Below are 13,557 nucleotides of genomic sequence, written 5' to 3'. Positions count from 1 at the left end.
GCGGCCAGAACTGCGACAAGATGGCAGACCACTCACCCACAATAAGGATGGTGTGCCAGCCGCGGCACGAGAGATCAGTCACATGATGCAAGGAGCCAAAAATTGGCCGTGGCCAGGAGGTGCAGATGTCAGAGCCTTGAGGTCGCTCATTTGGTGTCATAGCAAGACGGCCATTTCCCCCGTTTCCCCACGCAAAAATGTGATTGTCTGAGGGAAAAGCAAAGAGACGATTGTTCTGTGTCCTTCACCCTGCTCCCCTCCCCCGTGCTCATTCGCTCACCATCCGTGGCTGCGATGGTGAACTCGTCCCCGCAGGACACGCGAATGACCTGCTTTCCCCCAAGAGGTCCACCCAGAAGATTGATGCCCAGATGCTTCCGATAGTCTCCCACACCTAACTGACCACACTTGTTACACCCAAATGTCAAAAGACGACCACGTTCTAAAAAACAGACGGCACAAATCAGAGCACAGGCCACACGGATGGAAGGCGCGTGGCACTTGTGGCCGCTCCTCACCATCAATGGCGGCTGTATGCGTCTTCCCGGGTGAGATGCTGCGCACTTTATAGAAGGAGAGTTGCTTGGCGAGAGTCAGAGAAGTGGTGTAAGGGACTTCACGATAAGCCTAAAGACAAAGACTGGCTCCATAACACAGAGCAACAGAAAGGCTGCTGTGTACAGACACAAGGTGCTCGCCTACTCACCTCGTGGTTAATAATCCCCGCAGTGCACTGATTTAATCCCAGCTTGTTGTGTTCATTGAAGCCACAGGCAAGAACTTTACCAGACTGAGTCAGCAGGAAGCTGCCGTCCGAGCCACAGCTGACGCTCACGATGCACAGGCCGCGCTGCACCTCCACCTGACGAGAGGAAACATGTCACAGCGGATCCACCAGACAGGGACAGGAGAGGAAACGTCACAGTGGATCCACCAGACAGAGACAGGGACAGCAGAGGAGACATGTCACAGCGGATCCACCAGACAGGGACAAAAGAGGAAACGTCACAGCGGATCCACCAGACAGGGACAGGAGAGGAAACATGTCACATCGGATCCACCAGACAGAGACAGGGACAGCAGAGGAAACATGTCACAGCGGATCCCACCAGACAGAGAGAGGGACAGCAGAGGAAACAGGTCACAGCGGATCCACCAGACAGGGACAGCAGAGGAGACATGTCACAGCGGATCCACCAGACAGGGACAGGAGAGGAAACATGTCACAGCGGATCCACCAGACAGAGACAGGGACAGGAGAGGAAACGTCACAGCGGATCCACCAGACAGGGACAGCAGAGGAGACATGTCACAGCGGATCCACCAGACAGGGACAGGAGAGGAAACATGTCACAGCGGATCCACCAGACAGAGACAGGGACAGGAGAGGAAACATGTCACATCGGATCCACCAGACAGGGACAGGAGAGGAAACATGTCACAGCGGATCCACCAGACAGGGACAGGAGAGGAAACGTCACAGCGGATCCACCAGACAGGGACAGGAGAGGAAACATGTCACATCGGATCCACCAGACAGAGACAGGGACAGGAGAGGAAACATGTCACAGCGGATCCACCAGACAGAGACAGGGACAGGAGAGGAAACATGTCACAGCGGATCCACCAGACAGGGACAGGAGAGGAAAGATGTCACAGCGGATCCACCAGACAGAGACAGAGACAGGAGAGGAAAGATGTCACAGCGGATCCAACAGACAGAGACAGGAGAGAAAAGATGTCACAGCGGATCCACCAGACAGAGACAAGAGAGGAAACATGTCACAGCGGATCCCACCAGACAGAGACAGGGCCAGGAGAGGAAACATGTCACAGCGGATCCACCAGACAGAGACAGGAGATGAAACATGTCACAGCGGATCCCACCAGACAGGGACAGGAGAGGAAACATGTCACAACGGATCCCACCAGACAGAGACAGGAGATGAAACATGTCACAGCGGATCCCACCAGACAGGGACAGGAGAGGAAACATGTCACAGCGGATCCCACCAGACAGAGACAGGAGAGGAAACATGTCACAGCGGATCCCACCAGACAGAGACGGGAGAGGAAACATGTCACAGTGGATCCCACCAGACAGAGACAGGGCCAGGAGAGGAAACATGTCACAGCGGATCCCACCAGACAGAGACAGGGACAGGAGAGGAAACATGTCACAGCGGATCCCACTAGACAGAGACAGCAGAGGAAACATGTCACAGCGGATCCCACCAGACAGAGACAGGGACAGCAGAGGAAACATGTCACAGCGGATCCACCAGACAGAGACAGGGACAGCAGAGGAGACATGTCACAGCGGATCCACCAGACAGAGACAGGGACAGCAGAGGAAACATGTCACAGCGGATCCACCAGACAGGGACAGGAGAGGAAACGTCACAGCGGATCCATCAGACAGAGACAGGGACAGCAGAGGAAACATGTCACAGCGGATCCACCAGACAGAGACAGGAGAGGAAACATGTCACAGCGGATCCCACCAGACAGGGACAGGAGAGGAAACATGTCACAGCGGATCCCACTAGACAGAGACAGGGACAGCAGAGGAAACATGTCACAGCGGATCCCACCAGACAGAGACAGGGACAGCAGAGGAAACATGTCACAGAGGATCCCACCAGACAGAGACAGGGACAGCAGAGGAAACATGTCACAGCGGATCCACCAGAGACAGGGCCAGGAGAGGAAACATGTCACAGCGGATCCCACCAGACAGAGACAGGGACAGCAGAGGAAACATGTCACAGCGGATCCACCAGACAGAGACAGGGACAGGAGAGGAAACATGTCACAGTGGATCCCACCAGACAGGGAAGGGAGAGGAAACATGTCACAGCGGATCCCACCAGACAGAGACAGGGACAGCAGAGGAAAAATGTCACAGCGGATCCACCAGACTTAGACAGGGACAGGAGAGGAAACTTGTCACAGCGGATCCACCAGACAGAGACAGGAGAGGAAAGATGTCACAGCGGATCCACCAGACAGAGACAGGGACAGCAGAGGAAAAATGTCACAGCGGATCCACCAGACAGAGACAGGGACAGGAGAGGAAACATGTCACAGCGGATCCCACCAGACAGAGACCGGGACAGGAAAGGAAACATGTCACAGTGGATCCCACCAGACAGAGACAGCAGAGGCCAGATAGTCACCTTCTGGGGAGTGCAGACATCGTCCTCCGAATCCAGGCCCAAGCGCCCTGCACAGAAGAAACAGCCGTCACAGCCGTATTCTCCGACCATCAGGGTGAAGTGAAGACAACTGGGCAAACGTACCGTACTCTCCGCAGCCCCACGAGTACACACACCTGCTGCGAGTCAGAACCATGACGTGACTGTCACCACAGGACACCTGTTCAATGGGTTCATTCAGGAAGAAATCCACCAGAATGGGTTCAAGGACCTCGGAGCCCAGGCTCTGACCCACTCCGAGGCAGCCATAGTAATCAGAGCCAAAGGAGTAGAGCTGACCCTCATCTGCACAGCGGGAACACACAGCCAATCAGCTCCATCAGCCGGCGCTTTACACGCAGCCGCCAGCCATACTCTCCACACCCACCTGTAATGCACATGGTAAAATCCCCGCCACAGCTGACTTGCTGCACAGTTTTGCCCTGCAGCTTCTCCACATGCTTTGGTTGTCGGTACGAGGCGCGGTCCCCATGTCCCAGTTGGCCGTGCAGCTTTGACCCTCCCTGCATATTCTGGTGAGTGAGGGGAAATGTAGTGAGGTTCAAGCAAACATTGCAGCTGGTGGGGTTCTTCTCTTTTGACACTCACCACCCACGTGTACAGCTCCTTCTCCACGGTCACCACTGCAAAATGAGCGTCTCCAGCACAGACCTGCCGCGCTCGCCACCCTCCCTTAAACACATCTAACTTCTGGGGTGTGGATTTTCCACCCCCCCACACGTAAACCTCGCTGCTCCGTGATGTGACCACCGCCACAGGGGCATCGCTGACAGTGCCAGGCCTGGGTACGAACAGAAGACACAATAAGTGACAGCTCATGTGTGTGGGTGACAGACACAATCCCGCTCTCCTCACCTGGGTCTCTTGCTGGATTTGTTGAGGAGAGACACTTGATCTTCCATATCTCTGTAGAGGAATCATTGGACATCTGCTAAATCTCATAATCCTGTACATACAATTCCTGCCCCGAAATACACAGCTATACTTACCTCCTCCTACGACTCAGTAACGGCCGCGTCAAAATCTCATCTGCACTGGGCCTCTTCTCTGGGTCCTGAAGGACAAAGCAAAGACAACATGATGTAGATCTGCCCAACAATACACTGTATAAGGGAGCAAACACACAGCCGCACTCCAACTATCAGCTCCTGGGAGTATACACTCACCTGCTGCAGACACAGCCGCACTACATCTATCAGCTCCTGGGAGTATACACTCACCTGCTGCAGACACAGCCGCACTACATCTATCAGCCCCTGGGAGTACACACTCACCTGCTGCAGACACAGCCGCACTACATCTATCAGCTCCTGGGAGTATACACTCACCTGCTGCAGACACAGCCGCACTACATCTATCAGCTCCTGGGAATACACACTCACCTGCTGCACACACTGCTGCACTACATCTATCAGCTCCTGGGAGTATACACTCACCTGCTGCACACACAGCCGCACTACATATATCAGCTCCTGGGAGTACACACTCACCTGCTGCAGACATAGCCGCACTACATATATCAGCTCCTGGGAGTACACACTCACCTGCTGCAGACACTGCTGCACTACATCTATCAGCTCCTGGGAGTATACACTCACCTGCTGCACACACAGCCGCACTACATCTATCAGCTCCTGGGAGCATACACTCACCTGCTGCAGACACAGCCGCACTCCAACTATCAGCTCCTGGGAGTACACACTCACCTGCTGCAGACACAGCTGCACTCCAACTATCAGCTCCTGGGAGTATACACTCACCTGCTGCAGACACAGCCGCACTCCAACTATCAGCTCCTGGGAGTATACACTCACCTGCTGCAGACACAGCCGCACTCCAACTATCAGCTCCTGGGAGTATACACTCACCTGCTGCAGACACAGCCGCACTCCAACTATCAGCTCCTGGGAGTATACACTCACCTGCTGCAGACACAGCCGCACTCCAACTATCAGCTCCTGGGAGTATACACTCACCTGCTGCAGACACAGCCGCACTACATCTATCAGCTCCTGGGAGTACACACTCACCTGCTGCAGACACAGCCGCACTACATCTATCAGCTCCTGGGAGTACACACTCACCTGCTGCAGACACAGCCGCACTCCAACTATCAGCTCCTGGGAGTATACACTCACCTGCTGCAGACACAGCCGCACTCCAACTATCAGCTCCTGGGAGTATACACTCACCTGCTGCACACACAGCCGCACTACATATATCAGCTCCTAGGAGTATACACTCACCTGCTGCAGACACAGCCGCACTACATCTATCAGCTCCTGGGAGTATACACTCACCTGCTGCAGACATAGCCGCACTACATATATCAGCTCCTGGGAGTACACACTCACCTGCTGCAGACACAGCCGCACTACATCTATCAGCTCCTGGGAGTATACACTCACCTGCTGCACACACAGCCGCACTCCAACTATCAGCTCCTGGGAGTATACACTCACCTGCTGCAGACACTGCCGCACTACATCTATCAGCTCCTGGGAGTATACACTCACCTGCTGCAGACACAGCCGCACTACATCTATCAGCTCCTGGGAATACACACTCACCTGCTGCACACACTGCTGCACTACATCTATCAGCTCCTGGGAGTATACACTCACCTGCTGCACACACAGCCGCACTACATATATCAGCTCCTGGGAGTACACACTCACCTGCTGCAGACATAGCCGCACTACATATATCAGCTCCTGGGAGTACACACTCACCTGCTGCAGACACTGCTGCACTACATCTATCAGCTCCTGGGAGTATACACTCACCTGCTGCACACACAGCCGCACTACATCTATCAGCTCCTGGGAGTATACACTCACCTGCTGCAGACACAGCCGCACTCCAACTATCAGCTCCTGGGAGTACACACTCACCTGCTGCAGACACAGCTGCACTCCAACTATCAGCTCCTGGGAGTATACACTCACCTGCTGCAGACACAGCCGCACTCCAACTATCAGCTCCTGGGAGTATACACTCACCTGCTGCAGACACAGCCGCACTCCAACTATCAGCTCCTGGGAGTATACACTCACCTGCTGCAGACACAGCCGCACTCCAACTATCAGCTCCTGGGAGTATACACTCACCTGCTGCAGACACAGCCGCACTACATCTATCAGCTCCTGGGAGTACACACTCACCTGCTGCAGACACAGCCGCACTACATCTATCAGCTCCTGGGAGTACACACTCACCTGCTGCAGACACAGCCGCACTCCAACTATCAGCTCCTGGAAGTACACACTCACCTGCTGCAGACACAGCCGCACTCCAACTATCAGCTCCTGGGAGTATACACTCACCTGCTGCACACACAGCCGCACTACATATATCAGCTCCTGGGAGTATACACTCACCTGCTGCAGACACAGCCGCACTACATCTATCAGCTCCTGGGAGTATACACTCACCTGCTGCAGACATAGCCGCACTACATATATCAGCTCCTGGGAGTACACACTCACCTGCTGCAGACACAGCCGCACTACATCTATCAGCTCCTGGGAGTATACACTCACCTGCTGCACACACAGCCGCACTCCAACTATCAGCTCCTGGGAGTATACACTCACCTGCTGCAGACACAGCCGCACTCCAACTATCAGCTCCTGGGAGTATACACTCACCTGCTGCAGACATAGCCGCACTCCAACTATCAGCTCCTGGGAGTACACACTCACCTGCTGCAGACACAACCGCACTACATCTATCAGCTCCTGGGAGTATACACTCACCTGCTGCACACACAGCCGCAATCCAACTATCAGCTCCTGGGAGTATACACTCACCTGCTGCACACACAGCCGCACTCCAACTATCAGCTCCTGGGAGTATACACTCACCTGCTGCAGACACAGCCGCACTCCAACTATCAGCTCCTGGGAGTATACACTCACCTGCTGCAGACATAGCCGCACTACATATATCAGCTCCTGGGAGTACACACTCACCTGCTGCAGACACAGCCGCACTACATCTATCAGCTCCTGGGAGTATACACTCACCTGCTGCACACACAGCCGCACTACATCTATCAGCTCCTGGGAGTATACACTCACCTGCTGCAGACACAGCCGCACTACATCTATCAGCTCCTGGGAGTATACACTCACCTGCTGCACACACAGCCGCACTACATCTATCAGCTCCTGGGAGTACACACTCACCTGCTGCAGACACAGCCGCACTACATCTATCAGCTCCTGGGAATACACACTCACCTGCTGCAGACACAGCCGCACTACATCTATCAGCTCCTGGGAATACACACTCACCTGCTGCAGACACAGCCGCACTCCAACTATCAGCTCCTGGGAGTATACACTCACCTGCTGCACACACAGCCGCACTATATCTATCAGCTCCTGGGAGTACACACTCACCTGCTGCACACACAGCCGCACTACATCTATCAGCTCCAGGGAGTATACACTCACCTGCTGCACACACAGCCGCACTACATCTATCAGCTCCTGGGAGTATACACTCACCTGCTGCAGACACAGCCGCACTCCAACTATCAGCTCCTGGGAGTATACACTCACCTGCTGCAGACACAGCCGCACTACATCTATCAGCCCCTGGGAGTACACACTCACCTGCTGCAGACACTGCCGCACTACATCAATTAGCTCCTGGGAGTATACACTCACCTGCTGCACACACAGCCGCACTACATCTATCAGCTCCTGGGAGTATACACTCACCTGCTGCACACACAGCCGCACTACATCTATCAGCTCCTGGGAGTACACACTCACCTGCTGCACACACAGCCGCACTACATCCATCAGCTCCTGGGAGTACACACTCACCTGCTGCACACACAGCCGCACTACATCTATCAGCTCCTGGGAGTATACACTCACCTGCTGCAGACACAGCCGCACTCCAACTATCAGCTCCTGGGAGTATACACTCACCTGCTGCAGACATAGCCGCACTACATATATCAGCTCCTGGGAATACACACTCACCTGCTGCAGACACAGCCGCACTACATCTATCAGCTCCTGGGAGTATACACTCACCTGCTGCACACACAGCCGCACTACATCTATCAGCTCCTGGGAGTACACACTCACCTGCTGCACACACAGCCGCACTACATCTATCAGCTCCTGGGAGTATACACTCACCTGCTGCAGACACAGCCGCACTCCAACTATCAGCTCATGGGAGTATACATTCACCTGCTGCAGACACAGCCGCACTACATCTATCAGCTCCTGGGAATACACACTCACCTGCTGCCGACACAGCCGCACTACATCTCTCAGCTCCTGGGAGTATACACTCACCTGCTGCACACACAGCCGCACTACATCTATCAGCTCCTGGGAGTACACACTCACCTGCTGCAAACACAGCCGCACTACATCTATCAGCTCCTGGGAGTACACACTCACCTGCTGCAGACACAGCCGCACTACATCTATCAGCTCCTGGGAGTACACACTCACCTGCTGCAGACATAGCCGCGCTACATCTATCAGCTCCTGGGAGTATACACTCACCTGCTGCAGACAGCCGCGCTACATCTATCAGCTCCTGGGAGTACACACTCACCTGCTGCAGACACAGCCGCGCTACATCTATCAGCTCCTGGGAGTATACACTCACTTGCTGCACACACAGCCGCACTACATCTATCAGCTCCTGGGAGTACACACTCACCTGCTGCACACACAGCCGCACTACATCTATCAGCTCCTGGGAGTACACACTCACCTGCTGCAGACACAGCCGCACTACATCTATCAGCTCCTGGGAGTACACACTCACCTGCTGCAGACACAGCCGCACTACATCTATCAGCTCCTGGGAGTATACACTCACCTGCTGCACACACAGCCGCACTACATCTATCAGCTCCTGGGAATACACACTCACCTGCTGCACACAGAGCCGCGCTACATCTATCAGCTCCTGGGAGTATACACTCACCTGCTGCAGACACAGCCGCACTACATCTATCAGCTCCTGGGAGTATACACTCACCTGCTGCAGACACAGCCGCACTACATCTATCAGCTCCTGGGAGTATACACTCACCTGCTGCAGACACAGCCGCACTACATCTATCAGCTCCTGGGAGTATACACTCACCTGCTGCAGACACAGACGCACTACAACTATCAGCTCCTGGGAGTACACACTCACCTGCTGCAGACACAGCCGCACTACATCCATCAGCTCCTGGGAGTACACACTCACCTGCTGCAGACACAGCCGCACTACATCTATCAGCTCCTGGGAGTATACACTCACCTGCTGCACACACAGCCGCACTACATCTATCAGCTCCTGGGAGTATACACTCACCTGCTGCAGACACAGACGCACTACATCTATCAGCTCCTGGGAGTATACACTCACCTGCTGCACACACAGCCGCACTACATCTATCAGCTCCTGGGAGTACACACTCACCTGCTGCAGACACAGCCGCACTACATCTATCAGCTCCTGGGAGTACACACTCACCTGCTGCAGACACAGCCGCACTACATCTATCAGCTCCTGGGAGTACACATTCACCTGCTGCAGACACAGCCGCACTACATCTATCAGCTCCTGGGAGTATACACTCACCTGCTGCACACACAGCCGCACTACATCTATCAGCTCCTGGGAGTATACACTCACCTGCTGCAGACACAGCCGCACTACATCTATCAGCTCCTGGGAGTATACACTCACCTGCTACAGACACAGCCGCACTACATCTATCAGCTCCTGGGAGTATACACTCACCTGCTGCACACACAGCCGCGCTACATCTATCAGCTCCTGGGAGTATACACTCACCTGCTGCAGACACAGCCGCGCTACATCTATCAGCTCCTGGGAGTATACACTCACCTGCTGCAGACACAGCCGCACTACATCTATCAGCTCCTGGGAGTATACACTCACCTGCTTCACACACAGCCGCACTACATCTATCAGCTCCTGGGAGTACACACTCACCTGCTGCAGACACAGCCGCACTACATCTATCAGCTCCTGGGAGTACACACTCACCTGCTGCAGACACAGCCGCACTACAACTATCAGCTCCTGGGAGTACACACTCACCTGCTGCACACACAGCCGCACTACATCGATCAGCTCCTGGGAGTACACACTCACCTGCTGCAGACACAGCCGCACTACATCTATCAGCTCCTGGGAGTACACACTCACCTGCTGCAGACACAGCCGCACTACATCTATCAGCTCCTGGGAGTATACACTCACCTGTTGTAGACACAGCCGCACTACATCTATCAGCTCCTGGGAGTATACACTCACCTGCTGCACACACAGCCGCACTACATCTATCAGCTCCTGGGAGTATACACTCACCTGCTGCACACACAGCCGCACTACATCTATCAGCTCCTGGGAGTATACATTCACCTGCTGAAGACACAGCCGCACTACATCTATCAGCTCCTGGGAGTACAAACTCACCTGCTGCAGACACTGCCGCACTACATCTATCAGCTCCTGGGAGTATACACTCACTTGCTGCACACACAGCCGCACTACATCTATCAGCTCCTGGGAGTACACACTCACCTGCTGCAGACACAGCCGCACTACATCTATCAGCTCCTGGGAGTATACACTCACTTGCTGCACACACAGCCGCACTACATCTATCAGCTCCTGGGAGTACACACTCACCTGCTGCACACACAGCCGCACTACATCTATCAGCTCCTGGGAGTACACACTCACCTGCTGCAGACACAGCCGCACTACATCTATCAGCTCCTGGGAGTACACACTCACCTGCTGCAGACACAGCCGCACTACATCTATCAGGTCCTGGGAGTATACACTCACCTGCTGCACACACAGCCGCACTACATCTATCAGCTCCTGGGAGTATACACTCACCTGCTGCAGACACAGCCACACTACATCTATCAGCTCCTGGGTGTATACACTCACCTGCTACAGACACAGCCGAACTACATCTATCAGCTCCTGGGAGTACAAACTCACCTGCTGCAGACACTGCCGCACTACATCTATCAGCTCCTGGGAGTACACACTCACCTGCTGCAGACACAGCCGCACTACATCTATCAGCTCCTGGGAGTACACACTCACCTGCTGCACACACAGCCGCACTACATCTATCAGCTCCTGGGAGTATACACTCACCTGCTGCAGACACAGCCGCACTACATCTATCAGCTCCTGGGAGTATACACTCACCTGCTGCAGACACAGCCGCACTACATCTATCAGCTCCTGGGAATACACACTCACCTGCTGCAGACACAGCCGCACTACATCTATCAGCTCCTGGGAGTATACACTCACCTGCTGCAGACACAGCCGCACTACATCTATCAGCTCCTGGGAGTATACACTCACCTGCTGCACACACAGCCGCACTACATCTATCAGCTCCTGGGAGTATACACTCACCTGCTGCAGACACAGCCGCACTACATCTATCAGCTCCTGGGAGTATACACTCACCTGCTACAGACACAGCCGCACTACATCTATCAGCTCCTGGGAGTATACACTCACCTGCTGCACACACAGCCGCGCTACATCTATCAGCTCCTGGGAGTATACACTCACCTGCTGCAGACACAGCCGCGCTACATCTATCAGCTCCTGGGAGTATACACTCACCTGCTGCAGACACAGCCGCACTACATCTATCAGCTCCTGGGAGTATACACTCACCTGCTTCACACACAGCCGCACTACATCTATCAGCTCCTGGGAGTACACACTCACCTGCTGCAGACACAGCCGCACTACATCTATCAGCTCCTGGGAGTACACACTCACCTGCTGCAGACACAGCCGCACTACAACTATCAGCTCCTGGGAGTACACACTCACCTGCTGCACACACAGCCGCACTACATCGATCAGCTCCTGGGAGTACACACTCACCTGCTGCAGACACAGCCGCACTACATCTATCAGCTCCTGGGAGTACACACTCACCTGCTGCAGACACAGCCGCACTACATCTATCAGCTCCTGGGAGTATACACTCACCTGTTGTAGACACAGCCGCACTACATCTATCAGCTCCTGGGAGTATACACTCACCTGCTGCACACACAGCCGCACTACATCTATCAGCTCCTGGGAGTATACACTCACCTGCTGCACACACAGCCGCACTACATCTATCAGCTCCTGGGAGTATACATTCACCTGCTGAAGACACAGCCGCACTACATCTATCAGCTCCTGGGAGTACAAACTCACCTGCTGCAGACACTGCCGCACTACATCTATCAGCTCCTGGGAGTATACACTCACTTGCTGCACACACAGCCGCACTACATCTATCAGCTCCTGGGAGTACACACTCACCTGCTGCAGACACAGCCGCACTACATCTATCAGCTCCTGGGAGTATACACTCACTTGCTGCACACACAGCCGCACTACATCTATCAGCTCCTGGGAGTACACACTCACCTGCTGCACACACAGCCGCACTACATCTATCAGCTCCTGGGAGTACACACTCACCTGCTGCAGACACAGCCGCACTACATCTATCAGCTCCTGGGAGTACACACTCACCTGCTGCAGACACAGCCGCACTACATCTATCAGGTCCTGGGAGTATACACTCACCTGCTGCACACACAGCCGCACTACATCTATCAGCTCCTGGGAGTATACACTCACCTGCTGCAGACACAGCCACACTACATCTATCAGCTCCTGGGTGTATACACTCACCTGCTACAGACACAGCCGAACTACATCTATCAGCTCCTGGGAGTACAAACTCACCTGCTGCAGACACTGCCGCACTACATCTATCAGCTCCTGGGAGTACACACTCACCTGCTGCAGACACAGCCGCACTACATCTATCAGCTCCTGGGAGTACACACTCACCTGCTGCACACACAGCCGCACTACATCTATCAGCTCCTGGGAGTATACACTCACCTGCTGCAGACACAGCCGCACTACATCTATCAGCTCCTGGGAGTATACACTCACCTGCTGCAGACACAGCCGCACTACATCTATCAGCTCCTGGGAATACACACTCACCTGCTGCAGACACAGCCGCACTACATCTATCAGCTCCTGGGAGTATACACTCACCTGCTGCAGACACAGCCGCACTACATCTATCAGCTCCTGGGAGTATACACTCACCTGCTGCAGACACAGCCGCACTACATCTATCAGCTCCTGGGAGTATACACTCACCTGCTGCAGACACAGCCGCACTACATCTATCAGCTCCTGGGAGTACACACTCACCTGCTGCAGACACAGCCGCACTACATCTATCAGCTCCTGGGAGTACACA

General features: G+C 54.3%; 1 protein-coding gene across 2 annotated transcripts in view; it reads right to left on the bottom strand.

The window, feature by feature from the left end:
* NEK9 (NIMA related kinase 9) overlaps window positions 1-13,557 on the bottom strand; it is a 30,381-nt gene that overhangs the window by 5,037 nt on the left and 11,787 nt on the right. For both annotated transcript variants that reach the window (XM_075848513.1, XM_075848514.1), the window contains exons 8-17: window positions 4,208-4,272; window positions 4,074-4,124; window positions 3,807-3,999; window positions 3,586-3,730; window positions 3,303-3,503; window positions 3,180-3,226; window positions 707-862; window positions 519-627; window positions 281-442; window positions 37-207 (exon numbers count right to left, since the gene is read on the bottom strand). In XM_075848513.1, coding sequence (XP_075704628.1) covers window positions 37-207; window positions 281-442; window positions 519-627; window positions 707-862; window positions 3,180-3,226; window positions 3,303-3,503; window positions 3,586-3,730; window positions 3,807-3,999; window positions 4,074-4,124; window positions 4,208-4,272 — 1,300 coding nt within the window. The remainder of the gene's footprint in view (window positions 1-36; window positions 208-280; window positions 443-518; window positions 628-706; window positions 863-3,179; window positions 3,227-3,302; window positions 3,504-3,585; window positions 3,731-3,806; window positions 4,000-4,073; window positions 4,125-4,207; window positions 4,273-13,557) is intronic.

This window comes from Rhinoderma darwinii, unplaced genomic scaffold, assembly GCF_050947455.1.
Source record: "Rhinoderma darwinii isolate aRhiDar2 unplaced genomic scaffold, aRhiDar2.hap1 Scaffold_421, whole genome shotgun sequence".
Classification (NCBI taxonomy): domain Eukaryota; kingdom Metazoa; phylum Chordata; class Amphibia; order Anura; family Rhinodermatidae; genus Rhinoderma; species Rhinoderma darwinii.
The sequence above is the reverse complement of the archived record's forward strand: the minus strand, read 5'-3'. Positions and strand labels throughout refer to the sequence as shown.